The sequence below is a fragment of the Epargyreus clarus genome, unplaced genomic scaffold (genome assembly GCF_041222505.1).
Source record: "Epargyreus clarus isolate Ecla_fem2 unplaced genomic scaffold, WU_Ecla_fem_2.2 ptg000005l, whole genome shotgun sequence".
Classification (NCBI taxonomy): Eukaryota; Metazoa; Arthropoda; class Insecta; order Lepidoptera; family Hesperiidae; genus Epargyreus; species Epargyreus clarus.
Genome location: NW_027332213.1, coordinates 12,615,191 through 12,637,734, shown reverse-complemented (window position 1 = coordinate 12,637,734; position 22,544 = coordinate 12,615,191). Strand labels below are relative to the sequence as shown.

The window sequence follows — 22,544 nt, the reverse complement described above, 5'->3', positions numbered from 1 at the left end:
ATATATATATATAAGTAATATATAAAAACAATAGATATCGTATATATTATGACGTTCACTTGGTGTAAGCCCGTGAATGCCATTATTACTACCGATTCGCCTACATCTGAGTCGAGACTTCTAAAAAGTATACATAAACATAATAATAACATTATTGTATATTAACCAAATTGCTTGTCGGAAGATATTGTATATTAAATTGCCACATTAATTTAAACCTTACTATAACCAGTGTTCAAACAATCTAGTATTACCATTATTTCATAGTAATCATAGTATTTGTCCAGCACATCCTTAATAAAATTACCTAGATAGGCCTAGTAACACTTGAGAGTTACAAGAATAAGTTTATTTCTTTTATGTAATCTTATAATACAGTGACCTCCCAGACGACAGTTTCTAGATTTTATCATCCACGGAGGATGATGGCATTGATATATCATTTTTTACAATACATACCATTAGAGAGCACGCATTACCACGCTGCTACGCTGACGTCTAAACATATGAGTGTCAGTTAAGACCCTCTTAGAAGGATAGCTGAATGGATCAGATCTAAGTTCAATTTTGTAGTAGAGACGTTACATCAAACGTATACTTGATAACTGTAATTAATATTTAAATAGATATATTAAATTAGGAATTTTAAAAATAATAAGATTTAAATGTTTTTGTATTTTGTTTAATAGGCTCGTTATTTTACAAATCTCTAAACATCTACATGTCAACATTATCATTGAAGAGACTATGCAGTGAAGTACAATTAGAAATTAAACGAACTTACCTAAGTGAAGTTCCAATTTCAATTGTACGAACTGCATAGTCTCGAAATGATATTATAACCCACCCACCCATACTTATATACGATAAGTATTACCCATAATATCATCTATGTTGTAAAATAATCGAGCTAATGAACTTACATCTTGACCCCAGGATCTCTAAACTTAATGACATTTACCGGTAGGGGGCGCTATAAGTAGGTTGGATATTGTTTTAAATTATTTGAATTCGAGGTTTTTAGCTCTGAATATACGTGACACAAGGCTGACGACTGGCGGTGTACTACATGTCAACATTATCATTTCGAGACTATGCAGTTCGTACAATTGAAATTGGAACTTCACTTAGGTAAGTTCGTTTAATTTCTAATTATTTCTTATGTTTATATGTGCTATGTGAAGCAAAATTTACTGTTTGGTTTACTATAATTTATTTTTGATTTTACATACCAAAGTACTTAATTAAAAAATTAATAAATAAGCTCCATTTAAATAAGGCATTCTTATTTACAATCACATTAAAAACAAAACCATAGAAAAAAACTTTGTTTTTTTTTATTATATAATAAAAAAAAAGTTTTTATCTGACACTACTTTTGCGTTCAATCACACTAATGCAAAGGTCAGATTAGACCTCGTGGACTATACAAGTATTAAAGTATTTTATTACAACAAAGTTTTATAAAAGTAACGTCGCTATTGCTATGTTTTTTCTACTTGAAATAGAATATTGCAGGATTTGTTTTTTATAAAAGTCGAACATAAAAATAAAAATTGTAGCAGTGGTAGGTTTAGTAATGTAACTACTAATGTCATAATTGTATTTATTATTAATTGATAATTTGATATGTTGTACTTTCATAACGTATTAAACTCAAAATATTGTACGGAACTTAAAGTCATAAATAATAGTGCACCGCACGTAGAAAGAGAAGGAAATACATTTGATCTATTATAAGTATTTTTGAACAGAAATAGTACTTAGCGCGTAGCTTTAGAGCTTAAATTCAAATGGAGCAACTTGCACGATAATGTTGTCAGCTTAATATAATTTCCACAAACATTGTGCAAAATTATTAATTTGTAGCAATATATTTTCTAATAGGAACGCGCCGTTTGCTTTGCACATTTAAGAATTGAAGACGATGATAATATTATAATTGCTGACAAAGTAAAGACTCAACTAGGAATAGACTACTAGTCCGCTTTGAATATAAAAATGAATCGCATTGCCATAGCAAATTGTATGACTACACCTTAACAACTTCAGAGCCGACTAGCATTTTGGAGCAAACTATACTTTGTGTCAATTTGGATTACCAGTTATAAATTTTCCTTCATTTTAAACTTCGTGCAATAATAAGTCCTTATTTAGTACAAAGTACAAAGTATAATAAATAAAGTGTACAAAATCCACATAATATAATTCACATCCATATAAAATAATATAATTATATAAAATATTGGATACGTACTATTTTATTAATTATTTTGTGATTTCCTACTGTGATTCTAATTATTACGAAAAAAATCTATATTAACAAGATCAGTATGGCGAACTGCGAAGACCAGCGGTTGGCTGAGACCGTATATTACGAATTACCATGCAATCGGATTAAATCAGAGTAATTTTTACCATTGAAATATCAAACTAAGGCATATAAGCGCAGCAATGGTTTAGTTTCAATAAATTGACACGGGTAGAGCGTTATCTACGAAATATAGAGAATAAAATCATTTGAAAGTTAATATTACAATAATTTAATGCATTTTCCCAAAGTTACATTTGTTGATTTTTTTTTATCTAAAACTGCAATAGTGGCGAAGTCTAGGGTTGTCACCCGTACTATATTATATAGTATCGTACTATATTTTAATCAATTGTACTATATTTTGTAGAAAAACAATATAGGACGAAATTTACTATATTTTTATCGCTAATTCAATTGTCAAAAAATTACCAAATATATTTGAAATGTTCCTTTCTTCTCTCCATTCCTGCAACTTCCGCTTTTACAGAAATCTTTTATTCAAAAACGAGTTATTTACTTTAATATAGACCTAAATCGCTCAGATGCTTATAATTATTTTAAAAATAATAGAACCTTGATGGCCAAAGCGAAAAGTAATAATAAATATTCATGGCAAAATAAATAATGATTGAAAATAGATGTGTACTATTTTTTTCCTGAATTTTCCAAAAGTACTATATTTTATTGATTTCCATAAAAATACATTTTTTCTTAAAAAAAAAAGTGGCAACCCTAGCGAAGTCCGCCTTGTGTTTGGAGGCTAAGATCGGCATAATTTGCCGGTTCGTTTCCAGATATCGCAAACCTTTTACGCCCAACTCGAAAGTCGAAAGTCTATTTACTTAAAGAAGAAATAAACAAGATTGTGTTGTAAGCAGGATACATAAAATCCATTGAAATTTTGGATTCCGCCAGTTGTTTCCGCCTATTCTTGTATTTTTGTTAAAGTTGAAGCTTATTTAATTTTTGACTCTTTTTCCTGTTTTAATTTTTACACATGTTATAACTATTAGATAAAAAAATTAACAAATATTGAAATAACTTTGTTTTTCAGTTTACCTACCAAAATCCTCATAATTATGTACCCGTTTTACTATTTTATGTTAAATATATTTAAATAAAAATATTGTTTTTACCCCTAAATGATACTGTATGCCGGGCTTCCCGGAAAACCCCTTCATATGCTATTAAAGCCTTTAGAAACCTTTAATAAAAAAGCGACAGCACACATTCATCAATAGTTATAATATTTTCAGTTGTACACGCGTATAATTGTGAAAGTCAACTATTTGTAGTACTTTTTAACGTTTTACGGTCTTAGCCGATACTGCAATAACATCGGTCTGCTTGGGTACCATTCTTTAAAAAAAAGGAAAACTTATTATATAAGCTGATATGTAAATTCGACAGTTTTTTAAATAATCAACTGAATATTTAATAACATGTTATAATAACTTTTACATAAATCATTAATGCTTAAAGCGACCATACGTCACGTCTTGAACGGGACCGTCCCCTTTTTCGATTCTTCGTCCTGGTGTCTCCTAAACGAACCTCAGGATACAAAATTGTAAAGGATAACTAAATATTATAGTCAATAATCAATTAAAAACAATAATGTTTTAAAAACAAGCTTTTTTTATGTACCTAAATATGGGGTGGATAAGAAAGTTTTGTCCGCCGTCTTGAATTTGTAGTAGGTAACGTCTGCATATTTTTAACACGCTTTTATTAGCTTGGGTTGCACGTTTGTATGTATGTATGTACGTAACAGTAACGGAATCTTTGAGCCCGATTTTTTCCACTTTGAACGTTCAGTTTAATTCAAATTTTTAATGAATTATCAAAAACCGATGACAATACACGATTTTAATAATTTTGTACCCTTGTCCTTATCAACATCCTCAGGATTAACGATTTTCGAGGCGAGAGAAAGAGCCTTATGGAGCGTACATGCAAAGTTACTAGATTGATTTTTAGCTATGAAAAATAATAATGTTATTTCCCTATAACTCAAATGTACTGAAACATATCTATAATGCCATCTTTTAGAATGATTTTTAGGATTCCGTATTCAAAGGATAAAACGAAACCCTCCGCTGTCTGTTCGTGAGTCACAGGGCTTTATCTCTTAAACCGTAATAGATAGACACTTGATTTTTTTACAGACGATGCATAATGATGGTCGCTATAACAACAAATACTAAAAATTTATAAAATAAATATAGTTCAAAAAACTAAAAAACACGCTTTTATGATAAAATCAACTAAAAAGTAGAAAATTTTCAATCTAGGAATTGATATATTTATTCGTGTTCCTCTCAGAAAAAGTCTTTCATTTTGATACTCATATTATGGGGCTACATAAAATACATTTTGAGTCCGCTGAATTGGACTTAGAATTGAATGGAATTGGAATAACATCACTATGCTAACATTGACATCCAAACCAAAGGTGTAGGCAAAGATTCAGCAGTATCAGTGGGAGTTAAGTACTAGTAGTTCCAAATTAAGTTGCACAATAGTCTCCCATGTACGTACGTACATATAAATTAACAGAACAAATTACATAAAGGCTTCTAAATACTGTAATAAAACAAATGCTTTCCTGTGACAAATCTAAAAATAATAAAAAAAATATGTGACATAACTTTCTAAATTAATTTTAAAAATATTTTTAAACTTTAAACACGAATAAATCTTTAAAGCTTTTTCAATCAGACTATTAAAAAAGTAATTGACAGAAATCAATGACATTTTATTTAGTAGTATATCGATGACAGAAATAAATCAACGTCCCGTTTTTAGTGAAAGAATAAATGATCACTTTAGCTCTAAAGATAAATATAAATTGTTCTTCATTCATTTTGAAACAGTCGTACAAGTTTAGTTCCGTTTGGCATGATATGGCATAAATCCTTGAACTAACTTTGTATGAATGGTAATGGAATGGTGTGATCATTATTAGTAAGTCAAATACTTATAAACCTGTGTTATAAACGGACTCACTCATTTAAAGTCAATATGTAGGTATATTAATTAATCATTTATCAGCATTTTTATCATTCAAAAATTCGTCAATTGTATAATAGTATTTTTCTACAAGAAACTTATGAAGTGTATTTTTGAAAAATGCTAGTAATGTTAACTATCGATCTGGACAAACTATTGTATATGATTGGAGCTTTTCCGAAAACGCTTTGTTTGAATAGATAGGTTTTGCACGCTACAGTATACGGAGTTTTTTGTTATAAGTATGTTTATTTGGTTCGTAGTATCCACAATTTACTATTTAATTCTAACAGTTTTCAAATTGTTTTGACTATTATTCGTTTCAAATACGTTAGTTCTTAATAGTTATTTTAATTTTATTAAGTTACTTTCTCCACACCGGAATAGTAAAAAACAATTGTTTGTATCTCAGCCTTTGATTCTCTAATCACGCCAAATATAATAGAGGTTTGGATTTTGCAGCACGTGATGCATTACAATCAACGATTATAAAAATATCATACGATACAACGCCGAAACACGGTACGACGTCGTATCATTTTATATTATACTAAAGTAACACGTCACATTACGACGTCACGTGAAGCGATGCAATGTAGAAATCTACGATACGAATAGAACGTCTTGCGACTTTCGTAAAATTACGCGAAATGTCATCATACAGTAGCACTACCATGAGTTTACAAAAGTATTACCACAGTACAAATATGGAGTCCCATGAGTCATTAATTTGACAGACGTTGTCAAGAAATACCGTAACGATAGTAGTTATGTTATTCACTAGGAAATGACAATAGTTTTCTATTTACAATTTCTATAGTGGCGTTTCTATGCCAACTCATGGTAGTGCATTGGTAAGATGTACGGTACGATATTTTGTCGTGAAAATAGACACGTTATATGTTTAGTATGTTCATAATTTACCCCATTTTTTATTGAAATTGTAATATCCGATTTTATTGAAATTTGTAATATCCTACATATTACAAATATGTATTTTATAAAATAATAATATAAAACTTGCCTGTTGCCTGGTAGTCCACAAGCAGTATCCGAATTTTTAAGGCAAAACGTAACAGATTTATATCTAACGAATGTATCGCCAATTGCGAAGATGGATATTTTATTGGTAAATATGAAAAATTGGATAAATTGAATATAAATGTTACCACGTAACGACATTACCGGTCTTGAATCTTATTTTTGACAATAATGACTTTATGTGCTATTCCTACTTTGTTTGGAATAGTACGGATAATTAGTAATTAAAATGAAATGTTTATTGTCATAATGTAATGTGAACAGATTATTGATTATGGGTTTCACAAAAATTATGCGTAAAAGACATACAATTTACCAAATTTGTGTCATGATTCGAATGATTAAAGAGATTTCGCAACTCTATATTAAACATTTTATTTGGATCAAAATATCGTTATCAAAGTTTTATAGCCATTATAATGTTTGGGGAGGACGTTAGCAACATGGAGATTAGGCTAATATCACGGGAAGTGGCTTCCGTTAGCACAGGATACGATAGACACTGTACAGTTAGTGATGAACCGTCTACGGTGTATGTTGGTGCTGTGTGGAGTGGTGCTTTGGGCAGCACCGGCGCATGGAGTGGTCGGCGGGGCTCCAGCGGCGGCTCCCGAGCCCGACGCGGCCGTGGTATTTGTTCAACGCCATGGTATGGGTGCTCGCCTAGAGGGCATCAAAGATTTAAAGAAAGGATATTACACGTTTACTGGTATAAGGTAATTTGGCTTCAAATAATCTATATAGGTAGCTTTAAATAGAGATCAAAACTTATTTCTTTAAATTTACTGATTTATTTTGCTCTACTACTTAATATATAAAAAGCAGACCTCGATTACTATATTTTTACACATTTTTGTTTAGAATCTATAAAACGTTTAATCTTACAGATATGCAGAACCACCTGTGGGACAGCGGAGGTTTCAGCGACCGGTACGGCGTTTCTTGGCCGGAGATGTTAATGCTACACAACTCTGCCCGCCATGTCCACAGATGGACCCGCGAGGATCAGGGCGCGTCATCGGCAAGGAGGATTGTCTTTGCATCAACATATTTGCCCCAAAAATGCCTGGAGAAGAACAAGGTTTGACGCTTATAAAATTTAGCTATTGTACAAATATAATTATTTTTGTTATATTTTGTTGTGTCGATTCCTGTACTTGTTGAATAGAAATAAGTTTTTTAACGTCATTGTAGCGAATATTACCAAACTACCTATTGTATGCAAAATGTATTATTTCACACCATATTTATCTCTAACAGGTTGTCCAGTAGTTTTCTTCATTCATGGAGGAAATTATCGCACAGGGTCATCAAAACCATACGGTGTAAGTATACTTTGACAAGTGTACATTATTAATATTTTTTAATCGTAATAAATACGTGCTCTTCGTCAAATGTTTAGAGGTGGTTTTCCTGCAACTGTTTATGTTTCAGGCCAGAAAATGCAAGAAATGTACAGGTTAGTGGACAATCATGTGGATGTTGTTAAACGAAACAAATACACTGATATTATTTAACAATTTATATGTATACACATGCACAAAAATATGGTATAGCGGTAGCACTTGAAATATAGCCGCGATCAAGAGCTACGAGTATATGACTTGTGTAGCGTCATGCATAGCTACATGTGCGTGCTGTAACTTTATGATTCAGTACCTCAAAACAAATTGGAATATGAGCATTAGAACGCTTACGGATGTATTGTTTTTGCTAATTTCACAAAATTGAACGGTTTTATCAGCATATTATATTATGTAGCCTACCAAAGGCTTCAAGCCACGAACACAGAAGAGAATGAGAAGATTTCTATAGCAATACTGTCAGAACGTTAGAACTGCTGAACAAAGTAATTCTTTTTATTCTAGGGGCAACATTTTATCAAGAAGGACACTATTCTTGTGACAGCTCAGTATCGCTTGGGATCTCTAGGATATTTAAGTACAGGGAACAAGGATGTCTCAGGCAACACTGGTTTGTTTGATCTTCATACTGCGATGTCATGGGTGAGTAATTTCTGCTATTATTATTTAACATTACTGTGAAATACCAATCTTATTTGTTGATGTTTTTTCATACAAATACTTCATCTTTATGACATTAACATTTACAATATAGGTAAGGTATTTTCGCTATGCGTTGATTTTCTTACAATTGAAGTCGTGTCGTAACCGTAAGCGTTAAATATGCTCGACCGTGTGTCAGGGGACTCGAAGCAATTTCTCTGATATATTTCATATACAACTTGAAAAAACGCTTTCATTTAGGTAATAAATAGAATAGGTAATAAATAGAATAAAAAAATAGGTAAAAAAAGATTTTAATATTTGATTGTTTTGTAATTCTGTTCCGAAAGATTGAAAGGATTGCGCATAAAACTTTGGATTAAAATTCTTTGCCTAACTCTGCTTCAAGCGTAGGTTCGAGTAACGAGTTCCATGCATATCGGATTTTTTCAACGTAGAAACTTAATTCTCAAATTTTACAAATATTTTTTAACCCTCCGTCAGGTCAACGATTACATAGAATTCTTCGGAGGAGATCGCTCGCGGATAGTAGTGATGGGGCAGGGGTCGGGCGGGAGCGCTGCTTCTCTCCTCGCGTTGTCCCCTGAGGGGCGAAATGCAGCAGGCGTTGCGGCGCTCTCAGGCGCCCCTCTGTCCCCCGGCGCCGTCAGACCTGACCCGGCGAAACATGCTGAGGAGTTAGCTAAGATCACCGGGTGCCCTAAGGACCCACCCGAGCGATTGCTCATGTGCTTAAGGAAGATGGCAATGGAGAAAATTGTAGAGGTAATGTATTAATTGCTCTTTATATTAATTATTTCGAATGTGAATGTTTCGAATGTCTATAATACTTTTTCTGAAAAAGACTTAAAGTATTATATCATATAGATATATAACGAATTTATAGTAAATAATTATGAGAAAACATACATATCGTAAACCTAAAATGCCGAAAATAACCGGAGTTAAGCTTTAAAACAAGTTTATAAACTTATTTTGTCCCTCTTTACTTTATAATACGAGGTAAGTATAGGCTTCACACATTTACGAAATTCATTTTCGTATAATCTATTAACGCATACATTTATTAACATTTCCTATTTCATCTTTTATACTTGTTTAACTTTAGCTTTAAAGGTTTTAAACATATGACCCTTACGGTTAGGTAAAAGTATTTTAAAAATCTGGACATAGTCAGTTGCCCTTATAGATCTCAGATAAATAAATATAAACCCTTTTTCCTACGGACTGATATGAAACGCCTCGCTGGCACATTAAAATAGAATAATCCCAGGATAATAATAGTACATATACGTTATCCATAATTGTTTTTTAACTTACAATGATGTTTGAGAGACATGGATAGGGTACATAGATGATTTATGGCGACAAACTGGTTTCCAGATAAATTCTATGCCGGGTTCGAGACGGTTCGGGCCTGACCATCGCTCTCGACAGGCGTCTAAGATGTTGGACGTGCTTCGTAAAGACAAGTATAGGGATGATCACGTCCACAGGGAAACCCGCACCAAGCCAGATTCGTCAAAACTTTATCGACCCTCAAATTAAACTTTTCAATCGTTCAAAAATATTTCGTCTATATTAGACATATTCTGGACGTATAAAATAAAATTAATTTAGAATGAAACGTCTTTTTTGCTTTCAATTAGATTTTGTTCTAGAAAAAAAAGAGTTTTTTTTTCTCTAGTAAATCGCTCGATGGCACATCCATAATCATTTTATAAACAAATATGTAGTCTGAAATTTTAGATTAATGCCAACATCCACTTCTCTAACTGTAACATTTGATCAATCAACCCAATTACTTTTCACTCATCACTAAACTGAAGGTATCAATCATCATGTTTAAATTCCGTATTATAAATTTTATTTCAGTGAAATTATTACTCAGGGTTGTCATTACTTTACAGGCTGATAAAAGTATAACAATGAATATGGTCGACACACAACAGTTCTTGGATGAGATATCAGGGCGTTCAGGTAATATATGACACTTAAATACTTACATACAGCATTATTTATTAAGCTAAATATCTATCTGAATATAACAGCTATATGATTCAGCTTCTTGAAAGCATAAATTTACCAAGAAAATTCGCTTCAATAAAGTCACAATTTGTGTAAAGAAATACTGTTTCGAACAAAAAGATAAGATCAGTTTCTGATCCATCGACTTTTTGCACGCCTTATAAGCGAAGCGTTGAGGTTGTGCTCTACTCTCGACATTTCAAAAAAAGCAGTTTTCTCGAAACTGAAATTGATTTTTTGTTACTTATATTGCACTTATAGGTTAATTTGAGTGCACTAATATCAAGTCAAATAATTTATCAGGCACATAAAATATATTTTAATAACAATTTTTTTGTTTAACATAGTAAACAATAATATTAAACATAATCTTTTCTGGACGTCCGTGTATGGACGGGTTTATGTGGCATCAAAATTGGTCGAAAAAATGATCGTATCGGAATATTTTTTTTTATTATCTAAAGTAACACACGAAATAATTTCTTCAATCAATCAAGTCAATATGAGCGTTTAATTCACTGTCATTAAATTATTATTTATAAAAAACTAATACAACAACAATAAAAAAAAAAATTGCTAAACTTCTTTAAAATCATTTTTTTTATTTGTTTATTGAATATAAATAAATAATAAAAAATTAAAAAAAAAATGTATATAATATACACTTTTACAAATAATCAATTTCATTGTAAAAAAAAATGAGATTATGAGGCGTGCACTTTTGGATTTTCCAAACTTTTTTTTCTCTATTGCGGGCTCTTTTAGGGCCCTGGGGCAGAAGTGCCTGCCCTCCCTAAATCCAACTCAGCATAGGCAGACATCTAATTACTTTAATTGAAATAATTATGGTTGTGTTTGTGTGTTCATAGAAGCCACGGTCCACGATACAAAAAATGATACAGTGAGGACCTTTAAGTATTGACAGCGTTATTTCATACATCTTTATATGTATATGTTTTCTGCCTTATGTCTGTGTGTTCATAGAAGCCACGGCACAAAACATGTCACAGTGAAGAACTCTTAAGGGTTGAAAGCGTTATTTCATACGTCTTTATATGTATCTGTGTATTTTTGGCAGGTGCCGGAGCCCGCGTGGAAGGAGAAGCGGACGGGCGGGCTCTGCCGCCGCTGGTAGCCAACCAGCCATCAGACTCCTTGAAGAAAAAGGAACCCGCGTGTCCACTGCTCACTGGAGTAACTTCCGCAGAGACCTCGCGAGTTGTTTTTGGTAATGTTCTCGTTGAGTTTATGAGTTTTTGCTCTATTTTGCATCCATGTTCATATAGTCGTGGCTTTGACCATGTGGATAATTAATAGAAAATTTATTCATTTATTCAATTCTTCAATGTCTCTTCTATATAATTTGCGTATTGTATTGTCTGACGTTATACGTATAAGTATGTCTTGTAAAATAGTACATTACAATACGAGGACGAAAAATTTTTTTCTGACAAGTGTGAGTTTGCAGGCCGAGCCGCAGGCGAGGACTGCAATCATACGAGTCAGAAAAACATTTTTCGTCCGCGTGTTGTATAAAATTTTATATTACGGGGTCGGAAATGGGGGTTTTGCGCACGCGAAGCGTGCGTAAAACGTCCATTTACGTGATATAAAAATATTTTTTTTTAATTGCCCATACAAAAATTTAAACGAACTTCGAATTTACGAAGTACCTACTTCAATGCTATATAATTCAATGTATTGTATGTTATACCCACAACTATTTCCTAACCTTTATTTCATGATCATTAAATATTAACAAAGAGTTAAAACTATACATATATACATATATACGTATATGTATATATATCAGCAACATAATATCAAGTACGTACCAACTAACTTTTGGTTAAACGAAACTATTTTTTTTCTCTCACTTTTATGTTTAGTTAGTATAGTTGTACCGCATTAAGATTTTCTGCACATCCCTAAGGTTGACTGGCAGAAAATGCTATTTAGCATTAAGTCTGCCTATTGTACCACATTTTTGTTAATAATGACAATAAAGAATAAATAAATAGATTACAATATTAGATAAAAACACATTCCAATATCTGTATAAAAATTGCAGGCAAGTACTCGAAATTCCTGACGAATCAGCTGACGGCAGTGAAGGATTTCATAAAGAACGATCTGATCGGAGGCCTCCGTGGCGTGGTGGACGGTGTAGGAGCCCTGAACCCGCTGCGGGATGAGGGGGGTCGGAGCGTACTCCCGCTCCCTGACTACTATCAGGCACTGTTCGACAGCTCGCTAAAGGCAGTCGATGGCTTGTCGCAGATCGCTGAAGCTACAGGTAAAAAAATCATCAAAATCGGTTCATAGACGACGAAGATATCCCCGAACACACATGAATAAAAAAAACATATATAAGGTCGAATTGAGTTACCTCCTCCTTTTTTGAAGTCGGTTAAAAAGTGTAAAGAAGTCATAATCAAATACTCATGATTAGGTGCATGTCGAACGACACAGATGCGAAATGATTAGGGTATAAGACTGTTAAGAGGCGATATGGGTAGGTAGGACCATTTGGTAGCTGGAAGCCGCAACGTGATTAGCACAAAAACCATTTATTTTTATTTAGTTAATAGAATAGTAACGAGTTTTGGTAATTTTCAGACACGGCTCCTATTTATTGTTGATTATAGATGACTTGTACTTATTGTGTACCACACGACATGTAGAATGATTGTGTCGAAATCTGAGTAAGTGCATAACTGTCATCAAATTTAAGTTTCCAAAAATTAAATTAGCAGAAACTCGGATGGATGATTACATGTTTTTTGTTCTTTGTATCATTAATGTTTTCTTCTACATTCGCAATATTCACGAAATCGAATAGAGACACACAAAAATGCAAATACTATACTTTGACCAGTTGATCGTAGACTTATTACTGACTACTGTCCCTTACTTACTGTAGATAATTACCCGGGACATAATATGAGTGTACTTTACGTTAAATTTTACATTTTGTAAAATATATTTTAGTAATAATAGTAAACACTCGAAGCACAGCTGCACCCGTGCACCCTCGTCCTTTACAATTGAATAAGCCCAGGGGTGCGGACCCCATTTTAATGGGGTTGCTTTTTACCCCGACCACTCTGAGAATTTACTACCTGTTCGTAAAACTTGCTCTGTCTAACATTGTAAATAATAATACGCCACAGGATTTGTTATTTATTATTTGTATCAAAGGTCTGAAATAATTAAAAAAAGATAGTTTACACATTTATAAGACCTATTTTAGTTTTTGTGTTAATATTATGTATAACAATTCAAATTATAATTTTTACAGTAACCCTAACCGTTCAAGCATATTGTGAGCCGTCACTGCACCAATAGGCAAAAAATATCAAAACTTAAAAAAATACAAAGTTATGACAGACATTCATAATTTTAGCTTATCACTGTTTTAGAGATGAACAAAATAATTCTTCTATTATGTTCTATTTTTTTTTTCCTTTTGTCTAGGCGACGCCCTGTTCAACTTCCCAGCGTACCAGAGCGTGCGCGAGTGGAATAGTGCAGCGCCCGCCTTCCTCTACAGCTTCGAACACGTCGGGAACCTCAGCAAGGGCTATCACTTCATTCCCGGGATAGGCCTGACACGTAACAATTTTTGGAATTTATACTTTTTAGCGCGAGAAAAATTTGCGACAAAATTTGCCCAAAAAGACAGGTTAACAAACTACTTACGTGGAATGCGCACTAATTTTATAAAACCTATCAATCATTAATTAATATCAATCAATCATATGGAATTAACTAATTAATAGTCATTAATAATTTATTAATGTACAATACAATTCAATCTTGATTTTTGAGATCTCCATAGTCATTAAGTTCCAGCGTATCGAAATAACGTCTGTGGCCTCAGCAGAAAATATATAATTTGATAAGCTCACATTCACAGACGCTTACAAAGCTGTAAACCAGAATTATTTATTTTAACTATTTTTTGATTAATCATGTAATAATACTAGCTATGTCGCGCCGTTTCATTTGCGCTTAAACAGTGTTTTTTTTCTTCTACTCATCACTCTCACCTAACGTCCAATTTTATTGACATCCTGCATGTAGGACGCTGCATACTTCAGAGAGGTCAAATTAGAGGCCCATCTATCAATTTCAATAACTTATTTAAAAATGTGATTAGCACGTTCAAACAAGCAAACAGTCTCGATAGCGATATGTAATATTAAGTACCCATATCCCTTTTTTGCGGTTTACAAACTGAAATTCCTGTCTATGACACTTATTACTTAGTAATCTTTCTTTTCCACTTACCCACTTTTATATGTTTCCAGAGCCGTCAGACGAAAGTTCCGGCCAACCAAAAGCAAAGGGCCCATCACATGGAGACGAGCTGGCATACCTATTCGAGCCGTTAGATGATGAAGGGAATCCCCTAAATGAACCACTATCAGACGCTGATGCTGATGTTCGGGACTCTTTCGTAGGGCTTATATCCAAATTTGCGCACAATACTCATAGGTCGAAGAATAGGACGTCACTTGCTAGTGTGCTACCCTTCCCGAATTTGTTGCCCTTTTCTGAAGATAGCGATCAGTTCATCAAGATCAGTGACCACATCTCGTTAGACAAGAACTTCAGGTAAATAGCAATTGATTTTCATTCTGTCATATCAATTAAGAGTGTCTTCATTTGGTTGTTCTATACATACTCGTTATTATTAATCTATCCTACATATTTTATTATTTCTTCTTACCGGACACTGTCAAATTTCGGTCTTTGATAGGTTAAATATGAGATTTATTGATTTATTAATAACAGACGTAAGTTATACGGATCAAAATTTTGAAAAAACTAGTCGTCTTAGTAGTGAGAAATTATATTGCAATCAATTTTTTTTCTTATGTAATTACAGATTTTGCCAGATGGGACTTTGGGGCAATATGGCCGACAGAGTTACTGGAGCTTTGTGTAAGAATGTGCTGGGAGGGCTACTGAATCTGCCGAAGTTGGTTAATCCTGGAGTAGTCCCGGATCTGGGAGCGGAGCTGGGGGAGACCTCGTTCTCCGTTTTAGGTGGAGTGGTACCCGGATTGAACAGGAGACCCACGACTAAAAGACCCAGAAACCTTTTCGGGCTATGATCATTTGTCGTACCTTATCAATGTTCTTAAATAAAATCTACTAGTTATGAGTTGTTACGAGTTTTCTTTTCTGCTCAACCCCTCTAGTTACCACGTAGGTAATACTGGCGTTATAAAAATTTTAAGTAGGTACTTAAGGGATTTCTAAATCTTATGCTTATGTGTCAGAAAATTATGCTCTTCAAAATTGAAACATTTCGAAGAATGTATACATATATCATAATTTAGGTTATGTAACAATGTAATGTAGCAATAACAATGTAAATATAAAAATATTATGCTTAAACGAGTTTCGCAAATAAAAAACATATTGTTTGTTTACATATTAAATAGTGTAAGCACTTACTGGGAACTGGGCAATGGAACTGGGTTAAATATTTGTTAATGATGTGCATTTTTCACAATCGATAAGGTTCCGATGTTAGTATGTCGACATTTTTTATTTGTACTAGATATGATAAGCAGAAAAATTGAGAATGTGGGCAAGGGCTGATTGCCTTAAGGCAATATGTAATCGGTTATACAGGTTGACTTAAATTAATCTGCTTAACTAAAACACAGACTTTTTTATTTGAAATAGCAGAAGGGGTTTTTTATAAATAGTTGACCCGGCAAACGTTGTATTGCCATATAAATAAACAACGTTAAGGGTGAACAACCCTTATCACTTAGGGTATGAAAAATTGATTGTAGCCTATTCTTAGACCTACTGAATATGCATATAAGATTTGGTGAAAATCGGTAAAGCCGTTGCGGAGGACTACGGTAACTAACATTGTGACACGAGAATTTTATATATAAGGTAAGGTGTTACTGCTGTCATTGGCTAACGGTAACCAACCCTATGTTTCCAGTGTTAGCTGAATTCTGGATTGTCACCTTAGAATAGCACCGTATTTGTGGCAGACAATTGTTAAGAATCCAACACTAACTGGAATCATTAAGTGGACTATAAATTCATTTGCTACTCGTACTCTAAGCGACATGTTGCATTGCTTGTATAATATAAAAGTAAACTTCTATTAAATTCATTGTCTTTACGATATTAGGTATCTACTTATAAATTTTGCTGAAATATTTCCCATCTGGGATCGGCTTCGGTTTAAACTTGTTCTACGTGGTTAATCACAGATGTCCATGGTAGCGATGACCATTTTTCATCAGGTGGACTGCAAACTTGTTGCTACTCCAAAACATATTTTTCTTTTTTATTTACATCTTGTATATATTGTTTTATTTAATTATATACCCCCTTTGGTTGTTTTCTAGTTAATGTTATCACTAATGTTGATAGGTAATGCTGCATATGCGGGTGTATAGGCTTATAAATCTGAATGTCGTCACTTTTCCCTATATCAAGCGTCTATAGCCAGGTCCAATTCAGTGTTACTCATTGCACTTAACCACAATGTCTCGTGTGTGCGCGATCGTCGTCCTTTGTTTGTTTATTTGCAAAATCGCTAATAGTAATTTGATCCATGGGAGGAGTGAGGATCCTGTTTTTACTAAAGAAGTGCCATTACCGGATGATGTTGAAACGAATGAATTGAACACTGAAGATTTATCGATCCCAGAGATTACTACCAGGAAATGCGCACAAATCGGAGAATTTGTAAGTACACCTGAACATTAAAATGTCTGTGTCAGTGACTCATTATTGTTATTTATCTTGTTTTTAATTTTGGTATATCACTTAACAAACTTAAAAGGTCAATTGCATAATAACGGTAGAATTTTATAATAACATAATACTGACGCTGATACGAATGTATTTATAACTTCTCATTTGTTTAGAGACGGCTTTTAGTACAATGTTTTGTCTGACCGGCAATTTACTGAATGTGGGCCATATTTTGTTCACAGTGCATGAACAACAGTGACTGCTGTTCAGATCTGTGTCTTGGATATATGAAGAGATGTGTGTCGAACTCCGGGTAGAAAAACTCCGTCAACAAATTAGTTAATAAGTTTATATTTATTTATTTAATTTACGAGCTGGATGAATGGGATGGTTCAGAGGTGTCATATCATGCGGATTGGCTACCAAATGCTGTATTTCTCTCATCGAGTCTTCTGAGATTTTCCACAACTTCGGATAGTCCTGCTTAAAATCGTCGTACCATTTCTGAACCTGTATAAAAATATAAGATTATTAGTATACACAGTGACATCATTGTCACACCGATATGTCTTATAGGAGGAATATGTGTAGTCAAATGAAGTATTTACTTGGTCCTATAACAATAAACCTGTCTTTGACTTTCTGCATAACACGTTCTATTAGGTTCCTACTGTTCCTATATATCTGTAGGATAACGTTACAAGAAGACAGCCTGTTTGCAGCTTTCATTTTTTTTATATTTGATATAGATTCCTTATTTACTATTAGGTACATATTTACCCTTGTATATTTAGAGAAGTCAAAACCGATAGCTTCAAGTGTCATGTTGGTGTTCACCAGCTGGAAGTCAGCTATGGTGAGATGGTCAGAGGCATCGTACCGAGTTCCCAGCCGTTTCAGATACAATTCCAACACATCCCTATGTACTTTCTTCAATCCCAGTTATGTGCGTTCATAGTCGTAGAATATTGGATACATCTAAAATGTGATATTAATATATAAATATCGTATAAGAATAATTTAAATTCTATAGAGTTTTGTTTTTGCTAAACGGTCTATATAGCAAGTATAAAGCAGAAGACTGACTTTAAATCAGTGAAGGAAATTATTCTGTTTTGCAATTCTCTGTATCAATAGTGAGCAATTTTCTGACCTATCTGTACGAAAGAATATTAGAAATTTGTTTTGAGGATACAGCAGTTCTATTAACCCACTCTAACCAACATATACTTTTTCAATTCCTCGTTTTTTAATCATTAACGTTCCAGGGGGCCTACCACCATTTTTTAAAAACTATCATAGTTCAGGAAAGTTTTATTTCCACCTTAAAACAGTAAAATATTCCGTCATACACAGTTGAACAAACTTAAACCCTTATTAATTTTTCGCTAATCCATTGTATAAAACCAACTGAAATTGTCATATTTTGCTTAAAAAGTTAAATTTTCTGCCAAAAAAGTAAAAGTATGATTAAAATAATATTGTGTTAAGAGATGGTAGTAACCCCCCAGGTTATGCAGCTCAGTTAATTAAAAACATTTAAGGTTAAAGATGACCCATTAGCGGCAGATGACCGTTTGTAGTGCATGTTTCTTTGCTATTTCAATGTTATAAATATCCGATTTGGCTGTCTTGCGGGGTCGAAACTATTATCTGTCTGTAACATATTGTTATCTTATTTGTAACTGTCTGTATTATCTATTCCAGTGCACATATCATTCTGACTGCTGTACGAATGCGTGTCTGGGATATCTGAAGAAATGCGTCACCTAGGAATCCTCGCCGACAATGATATTACGAAGCAATAAGAAATTAAGTTACGAATTTCGTTACGAATAAAAAATATTGTAAAGATAAAAATGTTATTGGCAAAAAATTGTATTGAGACTTCTTGAAAAGTAGAGAGATTTATCTTATGCTTTAATTTATTGTTTTTTTGTATAATTGTAATAAATTGTAGAATTATTATTGTAAATTATAGCCGTATTCCAATAAGACATTTATTACTTACGGTATAAGCAGCAATATTTGCATAGTACGAACACAGATTGAAACTTAACCGATGATTGACGATGGCCCTGTAAAAAGACAACGATTTTGCTAATTAAGAATATATTATTGTATTGTGTATCAATTATACTTCGATAAATGCTTATAAAATTTTAAGAGTTTTCATTCCAAACTTTCATTTGCAAGGCGGTTTTGATTTTTTGTTTTAATATTATTTAGTATTGAAAAAGTTTTATCACATATATAGGTAGAACCAAATAAGCTGGCACATTTCAGAGCGTTTATGCGCAACTCTTCGTACATATTTTTATCAATGCAGCGGCAAAAGTTCAGCAAGTCTCCATCGTTGAATTTGTTGCGTAAATCTTGGTCGTTGTGAATGTCGATAATTTCTAACTGCTTTGACTCTGGCGCATTTTCAACTGAAATCATGAAAGGAATGCTGAATATGTCCAACAGAGATTACACTTTTTTAAACTCCGAAAATCTGTCTTGAAAAGATCGAATCAAATTATCTAGCTTTTCTGCATAACTGAAATTAATCGCAGTTTTGTTGATTTTTTCACCCATTTTCTTATATTCGGAAAATGATTGTAATTTTCAGAATTCAATTGTGATCTGAAAAGTGTCAGCTTGCATTGAAATGATGTTACATGAGCCTAGAGCTGGGATAGCAGATGATTTTTGCCTTGAAGTCGTGTGTTCAGGACATTCAAATAATTTGTAATGTCAACTAAAAAAGCCAAATCGCACAGCCAATCAGGATTTTTAAGTTCCGGGACATCCCTTTGCTTTTCCGCCAGAAATATTCCAATTTCTTCTATTAAATTTAGAAATCGTTCCATTGTCAATCCACGACTTAGCCACCTTACTTCTTTATAATACAGTAAATCTCCGTATTTGCTTTCGATGTCATCAAGGAATTGTTTGAATTGTCTGTGATTGAGTCCTCGTGATTTTATGAAATTTACAGTCGAAACTACCACTTTCATGACACTTTGAAATTCATTTTTTTTAAAACAGAGGGCTTCTTGGTGTATAATGCAGTGAAACTGCATGAGACCTTTAGCGTTTATGTTTTTTTCTTGCAGATGCTTTTTCAACAAAGTAACTAGCCCGGAATTAACACCATACATCGAAGGAGCACCGTCAGTCGCAACTCCCGATAATTTTGATAAATCCAAATAAGTTTTTGAACACTTATCCAAAAGTACATTGAGTATATCAACTCCTTTGGTTTGACCTTTCAATGAACACATTCCTAATAACTCTTGTAAGACTTCAAAATCTTGAGTAGTCATACGATTCAGTTGAATTTTCTCAAACTTTTTTGCTGCTTCTGGACAAATTTTCTTAGCGGCAATTTCTATGCATTCTTGTACAAAATCGCCATCATTGAAGGGGTGACTTCGCTTAGCTATCATTCGAGAAATTTCATAACTAACTTCTGTAGCTGTTTCTGAATCTTGAATGGGTTTTGTAAACATAGCTTGCTGACCAATAAGCTCCCGTTTTAAAGACAACATTTTTGGCTTTCTTAATTTGCCTGTAAACTTGGTAAAAGAAGGATGCTGCGTTTCATAGTGCCTTTTTACATTATATTCCTTTGCAATCGCATCAGAATTCTTGCAAATTAGACAAACGACTTTGTTATGCGACCATACAAAAAAGTATTTCTCAGTCCAAATTTCTTGAAACTGCCGATTTTCATCTTTAACCTTACGTTTTTTACTAGGTCCTGGCTTCTCCATGTTGGGTTCTAATCCTGGCTAGGATTAACACAGCACCTAAAACAATTATAGTACCTACTTAAATTTAACCCATCCTTTTATAAATTATCAAAAATAATTGATTAAATATTATACCTCAGAAATTTTTTTACAGATTTGATAGCTAAAATAATGACGTAATTATTACAACACAATTATACACGGCACTTGACGGGTTAACACTGCAACAAAATTCAGAATTCGAGACTATTGCTATCGCGCTAGCTCACACCGCGCTAGAAAATTCTTAATGTCTCTACTATTTTGAACTTTATATAAAGGCGGCAAGCGATGTTACTGGACTTAATATTTTTGGGCGCTAGATTCAAATAGCGCGCGCTTGATTCAATTTACTTTTCAAACATATTTTTTTTTGGTTTTATTCTGGAATAGAATTCAATATTCTGTGCATCCATGCCTTAAATGAACCAATATGAGACGCTGATGCCGATAGTTACACCTCCTAATATTGGTTTTACAAAATTTTGAAATTTTGTCCAGGAATTCTAAATAGTTTATAGGTAGCATTGGTAGTTGTCCCTGTAGTCCCGGGACTAGAATAGGGGTACGGTATCCCCTGCCTATCGTAAAAGGCGACTATTTTAAAAGGGGGCTTTCGGGATTGCGGGCGGCAAGAGTGGGAGCTCGAAACGTCAGCAACCCCAGGAAGGACGGCGGTGTGTGTGGCCGCATACCATCGTAAATACCAGGTGTGCGGGAGGAGCGTAAACTGCTCTTCCCAGGGCAGAGCCCGATAGGGGCATCGCGCTCGGAGGATTCTGGTTGTGTTCCATCGGAGATCCCGGAGTTCTCTATCAAGCACTGAGGACGGCCACCGTTAAAAGTCCCACATAACCCGGCGTCGCTCCCACGTCGTCGGGTACCTTTTGAAGGTTTCCCCTCGTAAATAAAAAAAAAGGTAGAATTGGTAGAAAGGTTATATCACCCTCTTCAAGTCTATATTTGCGTGCGTTCCTTCAAAATCGAACCATTTCCAATATTTTATATTGCATAATGTAGGTTATCCTTTACTTAACAATAACAATTTAATTATAATGTCTACTTTGCTAAAATTAAAAAAGTGTGAACAAACACTAACTGCCTTTTGGTAACTGGGTTAAATATTTGTTCTTCATTTTTCATTATCGATAAGTTTCCGATGTTAGGATGTCGACATTTTTCATTTGTACTAGATATGATAACTAGAAAAATTGAGAATTTGGACAAGGGCGGTCATTAAGGCAACATGTAATAGTTTATACAGGTTGATTAAACTTTGTCCCTGTAGTCCCTGGACTAGAATAGGGCTACGGTATAACCTGCCTGTCGTAAAAGGCGACTAAAAGAGGGCTTCCGGGGTTGCGGGCGGCAAGATTGGGAGGTCGAGGCGTCCAGCAAGTAACTCCGGGAATGACGACGGTGTGTGTGGTCGCATACCGTCGTAAACACAAGACGGTGTGGTAAGTCCTGAAGCTCACCTAGGCGGTGCCCGAACGGGCAATGCGTTCAGAGGACTCCGGTTGCGTTCCGTAGGAGATCCCGGAGTCCTCTTGGCAACGCTGAGGACGGCCACCGGGAAGTTTTAGTGCGGTAAGAATC

General features: G+C 34.0%; 1 protein-coding gene and 2 long non-coding RNA genes across 3 annotated transcripts; 2 read left to right on the top strand and 1 right to left on the bottom strand.

The window, feature by feature from the left end:
• The first annotated feature begins 6,815 nt into the window (after nucleotides 1-6,815).
• CCE-un1 (carboxylesterase clade H, member 1) lies at nucleotides 6,816-15,597 on the top strand. Its single transcript, XM_073073244.1, has 11 exons — nucleotides 6,816-7,083; nucleotides 7,255-7,448; nucleotides 7,628-7,692; nucleotides 8,236-8,373; nucleotides 8,878-9,159; nucleotides 10,305-10,374; nucleotides 11,501-11,650; nucleotides 12,494-12,718; nucleotides 13,900-14,037; nucleotides 14,736-15,042; nucleotides 15,317-15,597. Exons 1-11 carry the CDS (start codon nucleotides 6,884-6,886, stop codon nucleotides 15,543-15,545), a joined length of 1,998 nt encoding a protein of 665 aa, XP_072929345.1. The 5' UTR covers nucleotides 6,816-6,883; the 3' UTR covers nucleotides 15,546-15,597.
• Nucleotides 15,598-17,093: 1,496 nt separating this feature from the next.
• Nucleotides 17,094-19,328, top strand: LOC140742335 (uncharacterized). The gene is made up of 3 exons (XR_012102268.1): nucleotides 17,094-17,157; nucleotides 17,409-17,479; nucleotides 18,874-19,328. It is a non-coding gene; the product is annotated as an uncharacterized LOC140742335 (long non-coding RNA).
• LOC140742334 (uncharacterized) lies at nucleotides 17,497-18,083 on the bottom strand. The gene is made up of 2 exons (XR_012102267.1): nucleotides 17,947-18,083; nucleotides 17,497-17,676 (listed from the first exon to the last, which is right to left on the bottom strand). It is a non-coding gene; the product is annotated as an uncharacterized LOC140742334 (long non-coding RNA).
• Nucleotides 19,329-22,544: the final 3,216 nt, after the last annotated feature.